Source organism: Trachypithecus francoisi, unplaced genomic scaffold (assembly GCF_009764315.1).
Source record: "Trachypithecus francoisi isolate TF-2019V2 unplaced genomic scaffold, Tfra_2.0 Lachesis_group3, whole genome shotgun sequence".
NCBI lineage: Eukaryota > Metazoa > Chordata > Mammalia > Primates > Cercopithecidae > Trachypithecus > Trachypithecus francoisi.
The window spans coordinates 157,246,640-157,267,746 of record NW_022681468.1 but is presented as its reverse complement, the minus strand read 5'-3'; the positions used below and the strand labels follow the sequence as shown (position 1 = coordinate 157,267,746).

Below are 21,107 nucleotides of genomic sequence, written 5' to 3'. Positions count from 1 at the left end.
GAGGGGAGGTCTGTGCGCTGGAAAAGTGCAGTACAAAGGTGTAGTCGACACTTACTAGGTAAGGGGCCTCTGAGGGCAATCCAGCCTCAAGTGAGTGAAACATCTCTACCATGCTATTAAATGCTGTTTAAGTAGATGTAATAAAAGCACTTTAAGATCCCCAGAGAAAGATGCTAGTCTGAATAGCACGGATCATTATTTTTCCACACCTGCTTTGACTCTCTCTACAAGAAGGAGAGAACAAGATAAAAACACTTAAGTCCCAGGAAGCGCCCTGAAATGATCTTTGCCTTCCTTTCTACCCAGAGCAATCATTCAGACCAGTTAGGCAAAGGATCTGAAATAACATCTTCCACAGCTGGGTTGGAAGAAAGTCAAGAATTTTCTTTTCCCTCTTTTATTCCCATTACTCATTCTCTAACTCCTCAGCTTGTCTCCTCTTCCCCCTCACTACATGGAACTGTGTGTCCCTCAACAGCTCAACTCACAAGGAAGAGAGGATTATGCAACCGAGTTCATGGGAGTCTTTAGGTGATGAGTTAAAACCCTCCCAAGGCACAGCCATCAACAAAGAAGGAGACTGTGTGGTTGAAAGAACAGTGCACTGGGAGTCAGGGACTTGGTCTCTAGTCCCCTCTTCCTTCTTCTTTCCTGGCTGCAATATGCTTGTCTCAATTCTAATAATACAAAATATAAACAGCTGAATATTTTCAATAAATCAGCACTTCTCCAAAACTACTCAACAGCTTCAGCTTCCCTATAACCACACTTCTCATTCCCGCTCTCTGGTACTTCTTTTTCTTTCTTTTTTTTTTTTTTTTTTTGGTGTGTAGGGGAGTACTCTACCTTGGTCCACTGTAGTCTATCACTTTCAAAATGAAAGAATCAGCTAGTCTTTCTCAGACCTCAGCACGTAGGCTTCAGGTGTAAAGAAGCTGCCTGTGTGCAATTGGGTCCCATAAGGAGATACTATATTTCTTTCCAATGCAGCCCACATCATGTCATTTGGAAAAGAAGCCTCAGACCACAGCTGACATGACATTATGAGGCAGAGCTCTGTAAGTCACAGAGAAGTGCCAGGTCATTTGCAGTATTAATATTATATGCATGTATTATACCCAGGATACTCACCACACCTAAGAACAGAGGGAAGAATTACCACAGGAACATCCAAACCTGCAGCTTCCCAGCCTATTCTTCTTCTTGGTGAGACATTAACCTAAAAGAACTTCAGGGGCCTTGGTGATTTGTTTCCTAGGGACACCTTTAATTTCCTTTTGTAATATCAGACAGCCCAGCCACTCGAACTCTTCCATCACTGTCTCCAGCTTCTCCCACGCATATGCCTGCCTGGACCTGCACCTCTTTGACCACATCTTCAAAATGTCTCCACAATAATCCAACCTGGAGAAGTCCAGAGGGGTTGTTAGTCTATGAGCACACACCCCCCTCTACTGGACAAAACATGAAGAAACATACATGCCTGGGAAAGGACCACAGAATTCTGGAACAGAAAGGAATGTCTAATTAATTGCCCTCACTTTGTAAAACCCAGGCCTACAGAAATGCCCCAAGTCACAGACTTATAATGGCAATAGGGGGCCAAGGACTGCATCTCTCTGCCTCCCATATCACGCACCATCACTACATGGAACTGTGTGTCCCTCAACAGTTCAACTCACAAGGAAGAGAGGATTATGCAACCGAGTTCATGGGAGTCTTTAGGTGATGAGTTAAAACCCTCCCAAGGCACAGCCATCAACAAAGAAGGAGACTGTGTGGTTGAAAGAACAGTGCGCTGGGAGTCAGGGACTTGGTCTCTAGTCCCAGTTCCAGCACCTACAGCCTCTGTGACTCGGAGCAAGACACAGTCCCTGAGCTTCTAAGAGATCAGCCTTCTGGTCTCTAAGGAACTTCTCAGGGCAATATGAACACAGATCTATGGTTCTCTGTAAATGGCAGGGCCAAAGAGTATGAACAGGGCCATAACTGTAGAGGAAAGAGCATTAACTGGAGTGCTAGAGACCTGTTTCCTAATTCTGGCTCTGGTGCCCATTAGCTACTTGACCTAAGGAAAGTCACTCTCTGGAACTCTGGCTTAGAGATAGAGATGAGGCTAGATGACTTTCTCAACCCCACAGTTTCTGTAATTATGGCTAACGATAACTGTAAGTATGAATGCTTTCTTCAGATGATCCTAAGAGCCACAGGGGGCATGGTTGATACATCTTTGGGACAATGGAAAGAACATGAATGTTTCTACCTGTTTTATAATAAATGTAACTAAGGGCAAATATATCAAACTATTTGCTCAGAGTTCAGAGAAGCACAATTAGATGTGTCTACTTCCAACCTGTGCTATGGATGAAACATTAGTCCAGGACACTAAACTCAAATCACAAAGCTTTTATAAGCCATGCCCGCCATCTATAAAATGATAAGTAGACCTAATAAATTACAAAATTAGATAATGAAGTCTACATCTCATTTTATGTGTTATTTATTTATTTTGAGGAAAGGTCTCACTCTCACAGGCTGGAACGCACTGGCGCAATCATGGCTCACTGCAGCCTTGAACTCCCTCAGGTGATCCTCCCACCTCAGTCTCCCAAGTAGCTGGGACTACAGGCACACAACACCATGCCCAGCTAATTTTTTGTATTTTCTGTAGAGATAGGGTTTTGCTGTTTTGGTTGGGCTGGTCTCAAACTCCTGGGCTCAAGTGATCTTCCTGTCTCGGCCTCTTAAAGAGCTGGGATTACAAGTGTGAGCCACTACCCCCAGCCAATTTACAATTTTAAGTGGGCTTATAGAAAATAACATAAAGATTAAATAAAGAGACAAAACTGTGGCAAGGATGCCACTGGATGGCCCAGGGATGTCTCAGGAGGCAGTTGCGGGGAAGGATGCTGAGCTAACAGTTCCACCTCACCTCTCCCCAAATTACCCAATAAACAACAATCTAAATAAAAAGAGTATGTTTGGCATGTAAATGCAGTTTCAAAACAAGTTCCCTAGCTGCCTCATCACCTCGCCTTGCACCTGGCTGCTGCTATATGGGAGTTCTAGATCTGATAGCCATTAGGGGATTTGATTGGGGTAGCCTCACAACCAATGTTTGGACTGTTGGCCACGAAGTCAAGTAGAGAGCACTGAAAGGAGAGGAAAGAAAAGAACTATGATCCGACACGTTGCTTAACCTCTCTGACGTTCAGCTATGTCACTTTTTCTGAAAAATTTAAAAATAAAAGGGAAGGTCAGGTGCGGTGGCTCACACCTATAATCCCAGCACTTTGGGAGGCTGAGGTGGGCAGATTATCTGAGGTCAGGAGTTCAAGACCAGCCTGGCGAACATGGAGAAACCCCATCTCTACTAAAAGTACAAAATTTAGCCAGGCGTGGTGGCTCATGCCTGTGATCCCAGCTACTCGAGAAGCTGAGGCAGGAGAATCGCTTGAATCCAGAAGGTGGAGGTTGCAGTGAACCGAGATCGTGCCACTGCACTCCAGCCTGGGTGACAGAGGGAGATTCCATCTCAAAAATAAATAAATAAATAAATAAATAAGCATTTTGAGTTACAATGTTTCACAGCTAAAATAAAGGTGGCCTATACATTGGAAATATTTTGCTTTTCGAGTTTCTCCCTTCATATTATCTTCCAAAGCCCCTCTTTTTTTGGTCCCCCAAGGAATGTTTTTTAAGTGTCAAAATTCACACAAAATGTTTGACTTGCACTTTAGATGTTAAATATACAACTATTTGAGGATCTTACACTAGAAGTTTCTCTACATAAATTATGTTTTCAAAAGGCCAGTGTAACCTTTTGAGAGTTTTTAGAATCGCACCCTTTTTCTGAAGTCCTGTTTTGTCAAGATGTGTCCCTAAAAATAAAGAGAATATTGATTTTGAAATGTTGGTACAAACTGGACAACAGCAGGAAGATCTCAGAATAAGATAAGCCACAGCACAGCACAGAATAACCCACTTAGGGAGGAGAATGTCTGCTCTGTCAGTCTGTCTTCCCTGGCACTGCTGCTCGCCGTCATCAAATAGGAAAGATCCCGTTCAGCTTGACACAAGTATGCACTGTCCTTCTGAAATATGAGAAAAGCAGTTCCCTCAGGAACAAGGAGGCCTCTTGGCAGAGGTTAGTGAAGCTGGAGAAACCGAGAGCTTGGCTGGCAAGGACTGTGTAAGATGGGACTCTCTCAGTTGGAATGCTACTGGAATCAGTTAGGTTACTTCTCCAAGGTTACACAACGTTCTTAAAATATACTACTTAACACTGCATAGAATTCTCATCGTGCATTGTGTACCAATACTAACTGTTCTAGTCTATGAACCAAAAAACCATGGAATGTCTTTTCCCATCACCCGCATGCCCTGCCGTACATCCAACATACAATTTACTGATTATGTTTTGGTCTTCACCCTTCTAGAATGAGTGTGAGCTCCATGAGGACAGAAATTAGCTTTGCGTTTGTCTGTTTTGTCTACTGCTGTGTCTACTATACTTAGAACAATGATGAATATATGATAGGGATTCAATAAATATTCGTTGAATACAAACAATTTTTTGAATGCTTTGCAGATATCAATATAAATGTAATCAGAATGATGGAGCCGTGTTCACTACTTAAGTTCAGAGCAGGTGGCTTCATGGCCACTGAAATTATCCCCATGACATCAAAATGTGGTACAAAGGGAGGACAGAGGATCTAACATCAAAACTGTCCCTCTGCTGTTTACTTAGCAAGGTACCCTCTCAGAGTCTTAGCTCCATCCTCATTCAAAGAGAGATGTCATAATCTGCTTCAGGGACAGGATTGTTAAAAATCACACAAAAGCACATGTCTTGGAGAGGTTTAAATTTCATGGGAGAATATGAAAAACACACATTTTTATGCATGTATACAGCCTACCCACACAGACAAAAAAGACACATAAGCATAAACACAGAGGCAGACGTGTTTGGGAAGAGCTTCAAATAGGACTATGGAATAGCTCTTAAACTCCCACTTATAACATATGTCAGGGTGAAAATGTCTAAGCAAGTGGCTTTTTTGATGAACCATGTTGTAGTTATTTCCTCCTGAAAACGGAAGCAAGGATCATGGCAACAGCTCTACAGGGTTTGGCTCTGAAATGTATCATCAGTCAAGATAAATTTGTGCTGGTCAATATAACCCTAAAAACAATGTCTTCTCTTTAATTTCTTCACCTCTTTTAAAGGTGTTCTATCTGCTATATTGAATGCAAGTCTCTCAAATGGTTTCTGGAACAAGGTAGAACATAACCAAATAAATAATTTTTTAAAGTAGACAGAAACATGCCAGGCATGGTGGCTCACGCCTGGAATCCCAGCACTTTGGGAGGCCAATCCAGGCGGATCACCTGAGATCAGGAGTTTGAAACCAGCCTGGCCAACACGGTGGAACCCTGTCTCCACTAAAAATATAAAACTTAGCCAGGCGTGGTGGTGGGAGCCTGTAGTCCCAGCTACCTGGGAGGCTGAAGCAGGAGAATCTCTTGAACCCAGGAGGCGGAGGTTGCAGTGAGCTGAAATTACAATACTGCATTCCAGCCTGGGTGACAGAGCGAGACCCTGTCTCAAAAAATAAAAAAATAAAAAGGAGACAGAAACATACCCTCCCCCAACAGGGATTTTTATGAGAATCTGTTAATAATGTATGTAAAAGTTCTGGGTAAGCAATAAAGTGTGTACCCACAGATGTCACTGAAATTGGTGGTTCTTATTCATAGCTGTCTCTCAGCCCATGCCACCCTTGCCTTTCCCCATTCCCTGTTGCCATGGGACCTTCACTGCTTCCTGCACTCAGTAGCAAAGCACCTCTACCACATTGGCCTCTTCTACTTAAGAGGCCAGGGTAGGCGTTTTAGAAGCATTCCAGAGTTCCCTCTGCCTACCTTGAATGAGAAGGGTAGCTATATATATTTCTAAGAGGAAAAAGGAAACCTGTATGATTCCAAACTACTCCCAAAGAGTAAGACATGACTGATTAGTAAAACCCCAGATTAATGAGCTCAAAGGAAAATGCTTAAAGATGTCACCAAAGAAGTGTCCACATTTCTTCCCAGGAGAGGATTCTGATTTTTGTTCAGACTCCATACAAGAAATTACTTTTCCTACCAAAACTGGACAATATATTTCCTTTCAACATACTGTGTAAAATGCTTGCACATTTATTTATACTGGGGTATGGCTTCGCCACATGGTTACGGACATCAGAGGTAAGAGGGGAGCGTCAGGCACTGCAGTTTCTTGAAGAACCCACCACCATACAGCTCGCCCAACAAATTGCCCTACTGCCCCGGTTCCAGGTTTTCAATCCGTGCCCTGTTACAAGGCACAGTCATGAAGAGATGAGGGACTGCAGCTGTAGTCGGTCAGACCTGGTGTGACTCTGGGTTCTACCTCTTATTAGCTGGGTGACATGGGCCATGTACTTCACTTCTCTGACTTTCCATTTCTTCCTCTGTAAGATGGAGACAATAATAACTATTGTGTAGATTATGGTTTGGCTTCAATACAATATTTTTCAAGTGTCCAAGTCAGTAGCTGGTACACAAGAATAAAGGACTGCTGTTGCTGTTACTGTTATTTATTAACCAGTATCCATAGGCACAACTGCCTGCTATGACACAGGAAAACGAAAGTGATGAAGGCACAGGAGCAGAGAAAACAAACACTGCAAAAGGCCTCCAGGAAACGCTCTGTCAGCAGGAACACTATCATTGACTGCCTATACTTGAGGGAATCAGATTTCTATCGAGTAACCTAAAGATGAGTAGGTTGAAATGCATCACCAACTCTTGGCCCCTGGGCTCTGCAGCTGTTGCTTCTTATCCTCACTAGCTTCATTCTGTTTCATTTTTCTTCCCTTTTGCTAATGCATTGTGGCCTATGCAGGTGTCCCTATATTCCCATCATCTCCTCCTCTGACATCTCGCCCCAAGGACAGGCTGGCACGTCCCCCAACGTTCCCAGCGAGATTCTGCCACCTTCCTCTTGTCTGACCTCTCAATGTGGGCATACAGAGGCTTCAATTATCCTAGCAAATTCTGTATTTTCATGGGTTACTAGATAACCTGACTCCTCCTAGAAGTGAGGATACCATTGCCGGCTTCATTAAACCAGGTACACAGCTCTGAAACAAAGTTTTGATTATTTGAAAACACAGGGTTCTTCTAAGTATGAGAGCTATGATTTAGGGCTCCAACCCAGCTCAGATGTCAGTTTCCATCATCGTGCTGTGTCCCTCCCAGCATGGAGAGATGGCGGCCACAGTAGTGGCAGAGGAAAAGAAAGGGTTCAGGGCAGAGGCTAGGAGCAACCTCCTTCCAAGGTCTGCTCTGGCCCTTCACTGTCTCCGACCTAACCTGAAAAGCTCCTTTTATTTCAAGACCCTGGATAAGTTCTTGGTGAAGTGATGATGAGCAGGTTCATCTCATCTCTTCTCCTGGAATGGAGGACTAGGAGAGGATAAGAGGCACACTGGCCACATCAAGCTCACAATTTTCCGGTCTGAGGATATTACTAACGATATTTCAATAATTATATCAGATTATGACACTTCACAGATTATCATAACTTAATGAAAAATAGACATTTATTTTTGAAATCTTCACCTCTTAATCCATATTGACTATGAGTCTAATAATTACATTGCACTGAAATGGAGTTGTATATCCCCTTGAGTTAAGGTGCTAATGAAAATCTATTACGAATTTTACGAAGGCCACCAGGCAATTGCTTATTGAGGAAGTTTCAAGGGTTCCAAAATAAATACCTATATAGCTGTTGTCAGCCGGGCATGGTGGCTCACGCCTGTAATCTCAGCACTTTGGGAGGCCGAGGTGGGCAGATTGCTTGAGCCCAAGAGTTTGAGACCAGCCTGGGCAACATGGCAAAACCCCATCTGTAAAACAAATAATAAAGTATCCTTATCTTTTAGCAATAGTGCTAACATTTTTTTGTGTTATTAGTAGAGACCACATTTTTAACAGATGACTTATAAAGCATCTGAAATTTGCTTCATAATAACCTATCGGGTGAGAGGAGAGTGTTTTCAGATAAAACAAGAGTGACTTGATGGTTCTGTAGTCAGGAGATCCAGACTATCCAGGCTAACAAGGTGAAACCCCGTCTCTACTGAAAACACAAAAAATTAGCCGGGCATGGTGGCGGGTGCCTGTAGTCCCAGCTAGTCAGGAGGCTGAGGCAGGAGAATCGCTTGAACCCGGGAGGCGGAGGTTGCAGTGAGCCAAGATGGGGCCACTGCACTCCAGCCTGGGCAACAGAGCGAGACTCTGTCTCTAAATAAATAAATAAATACCTAAGTAGCTGTTGTTATTGAAACTCAATGTCACTAAAGATCCAAATAAGCTTCGTGTCCCTTTAAATTGGTAGTAGGAACAGAATTTGGAAGAAAGGAAAGCACGGAAATTCAAGTCAGAAGATCCAGCATATTCCACCAATAGACAGTTATGACATTTCAGCTGGGACCTCATTTTAATCATCTATAACATGAAGGCAGAGAGCCAGGGGATCCTTTTCACCTTTACTATTTAATTGTCATTTTAAGAGGTGACAAATACCAACTAAATCATATACTCCCATGTGGAGTGTGGAGAACTGCCACTGACTTTTTTTAAAAAAGATAAGAAAAATTTCGAATGTCTTTTTTTTTTTTTTTTTTTTTTTTTGAGACGGAGTTTCGCTCTGTCGCCCAGGCTGGAGTACAGTGGCCGGATCTCAGCTCACTGCAAGCTCCGCCTCCCGGGTTTACGCCATTCTCTCGCCTCAGCCTCCCGAGTAGCTGGGACGACAGGCGCCCGCCATCTCGCCCGGCTAATTTTTTGTATATTTTAGTAGAGACGGGGTTTCACCGTGTTAGCCAGGATGGTCTCGATCTCCTGACCTCGTGATCCGCCCGTCTCGGCCTCCCAAAGTGCTGGAAGTACAGGCTTGAGCCACCGCGCCCGGCCTCGAATGTCTTTAGGGTGTGTGTTTCCAAAAATTTAAATTTCCTGAGGGAGAGATATTTTGTTTTTTAAAATATGTTAACATATTTTCTCTCTCTAGGCAAAGTATATTTATTTCACTTTTTTAGGATTCGAAATAAATCCTGATGATACCGCTAGGCAGCAATATCCCTGAAAGAAAAGCAATTAACAACAAAGACAAATAAAATGTATTTTGTCCCTATGCAACTTTCCATCTATGGTTACACACACGCACACACACACACACACAGCTTATGTTTATCCCCTTCAATTAAACTGAGAGTGGGAAACACATTCAACCATATGCTCCACTGCAGGTGATGAACAATTAAGAACTCTTCAAAAACAAAGTTGCTCTTGAACTAATTTTAGTGGGTACATCAACAAAGAAAACAAAGCAACCATTACAGAGCGTCTGAAGTTCAGATCTGATTTTGAAGGAGTGTGCTCTAATGGAAGAGCCACCGGAGCAAGGTACGGCAGATTCCCCCATCCCATGTTGACTCATGACTCGGGTATCAGACACTACGATCAAGGGCACATGCACACAGAGAAACATTACATGATTCCTGCCACCCAGGAGCTGGTGATCTAGTGTCAGACTCCCATGTGAACAAATAATTACAACAATGTCAAGTGCTTTAAGATGGAAGAAGCGCAAAGTAATATCTGGAATATAAAAGAGGAAATGCCTAACTCTAACCAGGGAGGTTGGAGAGGTTTATGGAAAAAATGACATGTGTGCTAGGTCTTGACAGATGAGACGTTTATTGTGGAAACAGCATGTGCAAAGGCACAGAAGTAAAGGAAGGAAGGAAAAGGAAGGGGAAGAAAAGAAGGAGAGGTAGAATATAAATTGGAAATAATATTTTCCAATCTAATGTGTATAAACTAGGATCTTATTTTAATTGTGGTATTCCTAATTGCTTGTGAGGCTAAGTATATTTTTATATACTCATTCATCATTTAGACTTTCTTATAAGTGAATTGACTATCTCCTTTGCTCATTTTTTTCCTCCTGGGTAGTTTGCCTTTCTTTTATTAATTTATATGATTTCTTTACAAATGTTGGATGCTAATTGTCAGTCATAATCTTCTCCCAGCTTTTCTTCTTACTTTGTTAAATGATATCATGTCATAGTCAGATGCTTTTCCTTTAATTTTAATATTATTTTAATATAGACAAATTCACCAGTAATCTTCATTATGTTTTGTGCCTTTAAGAAACCCTTTCCTAATCCTTCCATATTTTCTTCTAAAAGCCGTTAAGTTTTCCTTTTCACATTTCAGTTCAAAATTCACCTGAAATAGATTTTTGTGCATGGCATAAGGTACATCCAACTTTTTTTCCCCCACATGGATAACTAATTGTCCTAGCATCATTCATCAAATAATTTATCCTCTCCCATTACAAATAATGGGAGCTGTTATAGGTAACATAATGTCACCTATCACAGGGAGGATCCCCTGGAAAACAGACCCTGAAAAGAGATTCCATGCAGAAGGTTTAGTGGAGAGTGCTCTTTGGAGCGATACCTATGGGAAAGTGAGGGAAGCAGGAGTGGAAAAGATGCAGTTTGTTTGTTTGTTTGTTTTGAGACGGAGTCCCGCTCTGTCGCCCAGGCTGGAGTGCAGTGGCCAGATCTCAGCTCACTGCAAGCTCCGCCTCCCGGGTTTACGCCATTCTTCTGCCTCAGCCTCCCGAGCAGCTGGGACCACAGGCGCCCGCCACCTCGCCCGGCTAGTTTTTTGTATTTTTTTTAGTAGAGACGGGGTTTCACCGTGTTAGCCAGGATGGTCTCGATCTCCTGACCTCGCGATCTGCCCGTCTCGGCCTCCCAACGTGCTGGGATTACAGGCTTGAGCCACCGCACCTGGGCTAGAAAATGCAGTTTGGACAGAGGCCTCAGGTGATAATGTAGGGAGCGTGGAGGCTGGGATGGCCCTCAGAACTGCCCTACACAAGGCAATGGTGTTGAGCTTCCGTACTCTCACACACAGGTAAGTCATTGGTCAGGCCTGCGCTTGAGGAGAAGGTGTAATCTTGGGAGTACCTCCCCTCTTCCAGCTGATACCTCCCCAGAAACTGCCCTCTGCAAATGACACTTCAGAAGGAACCTCAGAATGGGAGAGGTAGCTCCCATGTGGAGAGGGCAGTTCCCTCAGCTGTAAGCCTTTGGCTGGCAACACTCCCAGCAGCAGAGGGAACAGGGTGTTAGTCTTGCAAGGGGGATCTGGGTGGCACCCACGGCATACACTATACCACCTCGCTCATGTATCACTTTCACATTGTGATACATGGACTACTCTATGTAATAGAACTCTTTTCCCCATGAAATAATTTTCAGATATGTTTCCATCCTGGTCACCAACACGTAATCTAATCTGTCAATAATTTCCTTCAAATACGTACCTATAACTATACCAACAACTCCAGATTCATCAGACTGTACATAGAGTACAGTAGCACATTTTCTCCCTTGATATGAGTATCTATTTCTAACGTAGCCTGACTTTTTGTTTTCAACAACTATACATTACCCAACTGGCTCAGAAATCAATATGCTGTCAGCTAAAACAGAAACTGAGGTCCCTGATGTCCTTTACTTGTAAGTGGATAGTTTAATCTCAATGCAGGATTTTTCCATTATCCTCTTGAGTTTAATCTTGTTCCATTTAGCTTGGGGAAATTGAACAAGCTCTGATTCTGTCACCTAATACCTCTTGCCGTTTCAATTTTTCTCTAAATTTGATAAAGGATGCCAAAAAGCTGTTAAAAAAAAAAATCCCATGAGGGCAGAGAGCAGCGATAAGTCTTGTGGCATGCCAATGATACTCTGACTTCTACTTCCACTCTTAGAAACCCATCCCATAACCCATTCTGTAAAGATCTTGCTCTGCTACGTAATATTAATAGCGAGAATTTTATTGGCCTATTAATATAATGACTTATAGTGAGTTTTGTGCATAGCTTTTGGAAATCAATCACATGACCTCAACTTATATTTGCATTATGCACAAGTTTTCTAGCAGCAGTGCTTACACAGAAGGCAAACTTCCATGGTGGGCATTAGGCACCCAGCAGGTGAGCCTTGCAGGACTCCCTGAATTACAGCCTATAAGAGTTACAGGTCCCTGCCTGGCCTTCTGGTTCACCAATGTGTTGGGTCATAAAATGAACCTTGGTTCAAACGTGCTGTCCTTTGATCATGGATAATGCAACACGGTTAATCTGTGACCAGTGAAATACATGAAACATTAAACCACCTCTGGTTTCTGTTTCAAGTTTGATCACTTGACTGCTCCTCAGTAACTGGATTTTACAATAAAGTTAAGTCTCATTTTAAAATGTAAAGCTGTCTGTTCTGGTAAAGCCAATCATATGTTGTAAAGTTATTCCATTTAAAAAAACAGTTTCTTTGCTCACAAAAGATTTGGCTTTGAGTACCCAAGTTCCATTTAATTCTACTCCCATCTTCTGAGTACATTTAGATTCCCAAACCCATGCAGAGATGAATAGTTTCAAGGTTTAAAAAAAAAAAAAAAAAAAAAAAGCATTTTCTAGCAAAATAGGGTAACGCATCTAACATCGATAGCAATCACATAACATGGCATGAAACCTGTTTCATTGTTTAACATAGGAAAAATGGGGAAAACGTGTCCCTGTTACCAGTTTTCAGACTAAGTTCTTTCATCAGTCATCCATCTATTTATTCATTCATCCAATAGAACACTTACTGAGTATATGCCATGGGTCAGGTTCGGTAACTGATCCAGGTATACAATGATGAATGTGATACCATTGCTATCTTTGAGGAGAGATTTTTTAAAAACCAAAAATAAAGAGACATGTTTCCATTTTGAAGCGTTCTATCACTAGGAGAAACAGGTTCCAAATGAAGATGGGACACCAAGAACAAAGCCAGGCAAACCCATTTTACTCTGCTTGCTGGGTGGCATGTCAGTTGCAGAATTCCCAATCATCCTGTCTGACTACTCCTAAGGACAATTTGTCACTTGCAGCCACGGCCTTATCACTGTAAGCTGGAAGGCTGTTTTTAATTAAAGTCAACAACCACAATTTTCTTAAAAGAATCAGTACCTATTAATCTACTATTTATAGAACTGCAAAGCATGCATCCAAAGTAAAAGATAAGGTCCTATATTCAAAAGCTTGATAAGAGCTAAAGATTAAGTTATTTATCACACAAGAATCAATGAGTTAATATTATAAAAACACATATAAGAGGCAGATAATTGAGGTCTAAAACTTATTGCCTTGATAAAAATATGATATGGAAATCAGGAGGGACAAAATTACTATTAGATGCAGAAATTGAGAACACTTTGAAGAGGTAAAATGTGACTTCACATGATTCAGAAATGATTGGTAGGAAGAAAGGGGACCTTTGTTTTTCTTTTCTTTTGCTCTTTCATCCTTTAAGATTTCACATTAAAATGACATTAGTAGTCAGACATGCCATTCCAGTTCCTTTCTGACTTAATTTAATTTAGAAAATTTTAAAACCCTGATTTAATTCAAAGACTACTGAGTGAACCAGTCTGAAGCTAGACACTGCGGGGAGTACCTCAGAGGTATCCTTTATGACCTCTGCCCTCAAGTTTTTTTATTAATGCAAATTAGGTAGAAATCCAATATTAACCTACATGAAACAATAAGATATCGATAAAGATGCTACATAAGTAAGTGCCTTAAAAAAAAAAAGCAGAAGCTAATGCAGCAGCTTTAATCAAGAGCAAATCAGGAAATCCACATAGAATAAACAACTCATTGCGAGCTATTATTTGTAGTATCATTTCATCATTGGAAAATACCAAAAGGAGTGGGATTTTAAAATCCTTTCTACCCCTATGAACCAGCAATGGTGTGTAATTATAATAAAGCTAATTTTTAAAAGTGCTTTATGAACTATTTTCATTGATATTATTTCATTTTGATTCTCAAAAAACCACTATGAATTTGACATAATTCCTTCCAGCAACTGCAATCAGGGGAGTAATAACAAGCTACAAAATCGGTATTTCACTGACTCTACCAATTTTGGTGCTTCCCTCTCCCCCAAACCAATTTCTCCTGAATCATTCTAGAAATCATGTGTGCTCGTGGATGTAACCCTTCCTCCTCATCACTGCTTTCATCTCTTGCTCCGGCTGCACGAGGGGCCTCTTGATGCTTCCAAAATGGGCACCAGGGCTGCTGTAGTCAAAGGTGCCAGATGTGTTGTCCAAGGCACAACTGCCTACCTCTCCCACTTCTCCTTAGGATAAGACAAAATCTCATTCATTCTACCGTAAATAAAACCATACTGGACAAAATCTAGTTCATTATGCCCTGTCACACCGTGCTTCCATAGCACCTCCAGCAGGGACTCTGCTTCCCCAAGTCTGTACATCCTGTTATGCAGAACTTGCTTTCAATGTCCTAAAGAAATTTTAGTAACATTACTCTTTAAATTTTCACACTGCTTTTTTTATGGCAGTCCTCTCTCCAGGCATGAGTCCACGGGGCTGGCGCAACAGAAAATCTGGAGAACATACGTCATGCTATTTTGAGGGTTGTCCCTCCCCGGGGTAGCCGCTACCCTCGGATGTGGCTCAAGTTTTTGCTTTCCTTAAGATGAGCTTTGTCCTGTGATGATCATCCCAGCACTCAAGCAGATGACTCTGGACAGGCGTGACTGTCAAATCATCCAGACATGCCCAGACAAGTCTGAATCCTAGAGAGAACATAGCTGAGGCCCAAGCCACACGCCTTATTTACTCTCCACATTTCCTCTGGGCTCACCTGGAAACCAACAGCTTTACTCAGTCATAGGAGCATTTCTGGGTTCTCCATCTAAACACAAAACTGAAACTCAAAACTTCAACATTTTAGAAAAAATAGGTGAAACCTGAATGAACTGATTTGTGACTTTATTGTGAATAAAATTGTATTACCATGAATTTTTTTTTGAGATGGAGTCTCTAGAGCTCTGTCATCCAGGCTGGAGTGCAGTGGTGTGATCGCGGCTCATTGTAACATCCTCCTCCCGGGTTCAAGTGATTCTCGGGCCTCGGCCTCCCGAGTAACTGGGACTATACCATGAATTATTAATACAAAAATCTGAATTTCAGTGTTTGAAGTCCTCACTCACTTGCTTAGCACGAAACCCAGTCGTCAAGAGAGGAAGCCCCTACCTCTCTTGAACAGCTCTTCCACACTGCAAAACTGTTGGGCTTCTGATGATAAAGTTCTTTCATTTCTTTGTGCCAAAGCTCCTTCTTCCTCAAGTGTAGGGGTCCTCCTAGGAGGATGAGGAAGTGTTTGTCCACAGACATTCTGACCCGGAAGTGTTCTTCTCTCATGGTACTTTTCCTTCAGTAGTTTGTTGTTCCTCCCTATTGTCCAACATCCTTCCAGAACCCCTCAGATCTGTCTATATCCTATACATTTCTGAATTCCAGTTCTGACCTGATTTCAAGTTCTTTCCTGTAAGGCTCTGGGCCCTTGTTTCAATGTACTGGAACAATCCATGACTGTGAAAAAAAATCCTAGAGCCTTCCATGAGAGGGAAGAAATTCCAGAACATGCCGTGATAGGAGGCTGAGCTGCCGGGGCACACAGAGGAACTACACGGGGATGGTATGACCTAGTATCACAGCCCAAGGGCCATAAAGATACATTAGATATGGCCTAATTCCAATTTTAAAATTATCTAACAGAAGTCACTATCCCTGTAAGGGATCAGAAAGCAAATAAAGTGAGATTGGCACCATAGTCATTTATCTGCTCACAGCTATCAAGAGGAAGGGGGTGGGGCCGCAGTGGTATCTACTATTTTCAGAAAGTACTCTCTCTCAGGAGTCCCTGAGAAATAAAACAAAACAGGCTGTGGCTCACGCCTGTAATCCCAGCACTTTGGAAGGCTGAGGCGGGCAGATCACGAGGTCAGGAGTTCGAGACCAGCCTGGCCAACATGGTGAAACCCCATCCCTACTAAAAATACAAAAATTAGCCGGATGCATGCCTGTAATCCCAGCTACTCGGGAGGCTGAGGAAGGAGAATTCCTTGAACCTGGGAGGCAGAGGTAGCAGTGAGCCAAGATTGCATCATAGCACTCCAGCCTGGGCAACAAGAGCGAGACTCCATCTCATAAAAACAAAGAAAAAGAAAGAAAACAAAACATATGCTTTCAATTTTCGGTACTTTGCTTTATCAATTTGATATAATGCTTGTAATCCAATTACAACCTGAAAAGTTTGTCTTTTTCTTTTCTTTTCTTTTCTTTTCTTTTCTTTTTTTTGAGACGGAGTCTCGCTTTGTCGCCCAGGCTGGAGTGCAGTGGCCGGATCTCAGCTCACTGCAAGCTCCGCCTCCAGGGTTTACGCCATTCTCCTGCCTCAGCCTCCCGAGTAGCTGGGACTACAGGTGCCCGCCACCACGCCCGGCTAATTTGTATTTTTCAGTAGAGATGGGGTTTCACCGTGTTAGCCAGGATGGTCTCGATCTCCTGACCTCGTGATCCGCCCATCTTGGCCTCCCAAAGTGCTGGGATTACAGGCGTGAGCCACCGCACCCGGCCAGTTTGTCTTTTTCTAATGTCCCAACCAATAATGTCATGAGGCAGAATGTTGAGTTATGTAAACAAATGTATCCAATGAATTATTCTTTAAAATTTAATATCTATTTACTTTAAAAATAGTTTTATCTTTTACATTTATCAGTGGCTGTTACTTTTAATCATGGTGTTATTCTGCTATTTCTATACATCTTTGGGATGATTTTGGATGGCTGTGCATAGCCAAAGGCCACAGACTGCCAACTTTGCTTTATATCTTGTACTCTGAATCCAAAAATAGAGACATGTGAAAAGCAATTCAGTGGAAAGTGTTGTCCTCAAAGCATAATTCAACCTTAATCTGGGGAAAAATGCACAGGCATAGAGCTGGCTTGGGATTTTAAAACGTCAGATTTTGGCTGTGGTCCTGGCCTTTAAGTCACATTTCCCTTTAAAAACCAAACACACGAGAAAAATACTCACCATTTATTTTATACAGAAACCGACCTTAAAATATAAATTGTTCATTAGTAGAACATTTATTTCATATTTCACATGCCAATTAGTTATTCTTAATTTGAGATAATTGGAAAAGACACTCTTTAAAATTCTCTTTATGCTTTACACAAAAAGCAAGCAGGCACAATGGGATCTCAATCATTGTGAAATTTTAAGAGCTTTGTGTGTTGTTTTTTGAAAAAAATATACAAATATTATTTCTGAATCCATGGACAAAAAAATCACATTACCAGGACTTCCAATTTACTTTCTTTTTGTATGAACTTTTAACAGTAAAAAGATGGTCAACCTAATCAAATTTAGAGGGAGAAAGGCCACATGAGAAAGAAATAAAACACTGTAATAATCGTTTAGGTATTAAGATTACCACTGTTCTGTAACAAAACATATACCCATATACCACATAAACACACATTCTTCTTTCCCCTGTTGCTCATTTAAAATTCCATCCTATCTTTCACATCCATTCATTAATAAATCAGAGGGTAGCCACTATCTCCACTTCCTTATCACCTACTCATCTTTAGCCTCTTGTAGTCTACTCATAGACATCATTCTACTGAAGTAACTCCCCCAAAGAGGATTAGACGCAACAGTATTTTCCTGTTCTTTATAGCATCATTCATCCCCATCATCCAGTCTCCCACCGGCCCCTCCAGATCCACTCCCCATTTTTCTCAACCTGCTCTTGGCCCTGGAAGGCTGACCCCATAGACGACAGCCACTGGCTTGGCTCCTTTACACTGTGCTTTCTGGTTGGTTCAGTTGGAGGAGGTTTATAGGAAGTGGTCCAGAGGAGAGTGAGGCTGGGATATTTATCCCCACAGCTTCCTCTCCGCTGGGTGTCTCTACCACAAACCACGGTTCCTGACAGAGGTACCTCTCCATTAGTCTCCCCTCTCTGGGCTCCAGTGACCACTCCTTCCCTTGTGCCTTTAGCCTTGCAGGTATCTGTTTCCTCTCAGGACTCTGAGTAATCCAGAGGCCTCTCTGAATTGCTCTCTTCTGTTGGTTTCTGGATTATGCTCTATCCTCATCCTAGCCCTGCCTCCTGGACTAGTGCGTTTTGGGCGCTGCTTTTACAGCTCTCTAACAACCTCCATTTCTCCTTGTAACAATGATGTATTCTCAATGCTAAAATTCTTGCCTCAAAGGACATGGGGAAAATATAGAAAAGTGTGGTTCCGCTATAATTGTACTCCCCGCCCCCCACCCCACACACAAGCACTCTAGGTGGTGAATTTGTTTTTTTCTTAAAAAATAAAAGTAGTTAAATCACTCTTGAAGAATCATAAACGTAACATATTCACTACAACCAGAGGAACAATATAAAAATATGTAAAGGGAAATAAAATTAATGCCTTTCTCCAATGCTTCTGCATCTTTCCCCTTCACTCACTTCATTCCCCACCTCCACTGCCTTGACCCTCAATAAGGAATGTTAACAGCCTGGCCAGTTTGCTTCCACACCTGTCTCCATGATATTCAAACCTGGACCAAACTTATATATTTATATATCAGGAGGGGTGATAGTTGTTTTACAAGAACTGAGAGCATTTTATGTATTACTTTATAACTCAAATAGATACAAATCTAGATCAGTACTCTGAACAGCCTCATAATATTACAGAGCATAAATGTACAACCATTTATTTAAACATTTCTCTAATGATGGACATTCAAATTTTGTCTCGCTATTTTTTTGCCACTACAGACAATGCTGCAACAAACACCCTTATGCCTATATTCTTATTGGTACATATGTTTATGTAAGCTAAATTCCTAAAAGTGGGATTGCCAGGTCATAGTTACACGGAGTTTTAATTGGGATCCTGTTACTTTCTCAAAAGTGCATAGCAACATACTTCATGTCAGCTTAATTCCTGTATTTGTTTTATATGGGTAGAATATGGCTGATGCAATTTTTGAGTCCCATTTTCCCCCTGAATCAATTTTGGATAATTTTCTATGTACTACATACTTTCTGTAGTAATATTACATGGCTGCATATCTCTATTAATGTTGTGAAGCTTCTCTACAATTTTATTGGAATTGCATCAAACCTTCATATGAATATGGGAAGAGTTTATATTTATTTCCCATAATGCATGTCCACAGAGAAAATCAAAGCTTTGACAGTAGCATTAGGGGTTTACACATGTAAATAAAATTTATTTCATGTATGCCTCTTAACTCAATAAATTGGCATTAATTACATATTTTCATGGGCACAGGAATTGATCAGGTGATTCTCAGTTCTCAATATCAGGAAGAACTATGCCTGGAGCATATGCTTCCATCACCACATCAGTGACTGCCGTCAAAGCAAAACAACCACAAGATTACTCAAGAGCACACTAAAGAGTGGACATTTCCCGAGTATGGTGAGCCAAACTCCCTGTGATTCTTCTGGCACGAAAAGGGTTTACTTTGAATCAAAGGTAAATGAAGGCAAGCACAACAACAGAAAGGAAGCCCCAAGGACGCTGTTTTGCAGGCTAGCACAACTAGAGTTCCTCAAGGTCTGGGGGAAGACCGTACTCCACAAAGGCTTGGGAACATTCCACATCCATCTCCATCCCCCAAATAAAATACTATAAAACCCATCTCCAGGTTGGCAGTGGGAGAAGGCAGGAGAAGAAAAACCTGACTACCAGTTCTTGTTAGTATATTCTCTATTTTATCACCACTAGGTAAGAGATTCCCATGCATCATCCTTGAAATGAGAAGTTAAGAAAATTACAAAGCCAATAGAAGGTACATCACTGGCCTCTGTGATATCCTTATGCTACATCCTGCATGAATGGTAACGTCAGCTTTAACTGCTTAGTCTTGTAACAAGGATAAGCGGGTTTCACGCTTTCCTGGGAATTACTACTTGCCTCTAACATTGAAGAGTCTTCCAACTGGAAACAGATCTGATTACTTTTGCCAGACTTAATATCTTACTTGAGCAGTTAATGAGAGCTTTGAATAATCTTAATGGCATCACTTCAATAAAAATACCTAGATGTTATTTCCATAGGAAATAAATGTCCATAGGCCATAAACTTAATCTGGTTAATAGCTAACCTGGGAGAAAGGTGGGAGTTGGGTTCAGACAAAGGGACACTGTGAAGGTAAATGAATTAGTCACCCCTCTTTCTGGACTGCTGGCAACTGTCTGAGCCCTCTTCTAGATGCGAAGAGAAATGAAGTGAAAGACAAAGGTAGCTGGAAACAGGAAAATTCTCCCTGTACAGGCTTCCCAGCTGCAGGGAGTCACTGAAGGGTTCAGAATATAAAGAGGACTCACGGCGACAGGAAAGGGAAAATCAAGAAAGGAAAGGGAACTCGAACACAGGATACAAATCAAAGGTACTATCTGGGGAACCCCCTCCCTCATGCCTTTCAAAGTGGGGCCAATAGGAATGGCCTGTAATGGCTGGAGGCCCTGCAGGAAGTCTCCACGGTAGAGAAGTTACCCATATCAGAAAAAAAGCTCTTACTCACTCCTACTCTCCTTTCCTTTTTCAGCGACCCCCCCCCCCCTTTTTTTTTAAGGTTAGAAGCACAGGACATCCTTACAGTTCTTATGACTGGCTGCTGAAAGTGCTGCTGAAGATCCCAGTGGAAGGCTGAGGCCAAAGTAAAGGGAATGTTATGGGTGATGGCATGGAGAGGCCAAGGGAACGCGTGATCATCCATTCAACTTGTCACTCAGGGGGCTCATGGTCAGTCTCCAAAAGAAACTGAGTGTGCTCTGTGTGCCTGCCTTGACTCAGATACACTGGAGCGTTTATGATATTTTTCAAATAGAAAAAGGGCGAAATAATAAGATAATCCTAAATTGAGGAAAAAGAGGATTTACTAAAGAGCAATGTATTGAATGCACAGTTTCTGCACAGTTTTTGGAGTTAAGGCAGCTAAGATATTCTACACTCATGCCTCCAGGAATCTCTCCCTTAATCTCAGAGAGTTTCTTTGTCAAGTGATTCTAAGTCCTCAGCATCCGACAGGAG

General features: G+C 41.8%; 1 protein-coding gene across 2 annotated transcripts in view; it reads right to left on the bottom strand.

Annotated features, from left to right (window-relative positions):
- Positions 1 to 21,107, bottom strand: part of FMN1 (formin 1) — a 425,302-nt gene that overhangs the window by 362,284 nt on the left and 41,911 nt on the right. Inside the window, exon 5 of one of the 2 annotated variants that reach the window (XM_033190692.1) lies at positions 19,137 to 20,723. The exons of the other annotated variant lie outside the window; for it this stretch is intronic. Coding sequence (XP_033046583.1) covers positions 20,497 to 20,723 — 227 coding nt within the window. The 3' untranslated portion in view covers positions 19,137 to 20,496. Of the gene's footprint in view, positions 1 to 19,136; positions 20,724 to 21,107 lie in introns of those variants that run through there. 2 annotated transcript variants of the gene reach the window in all.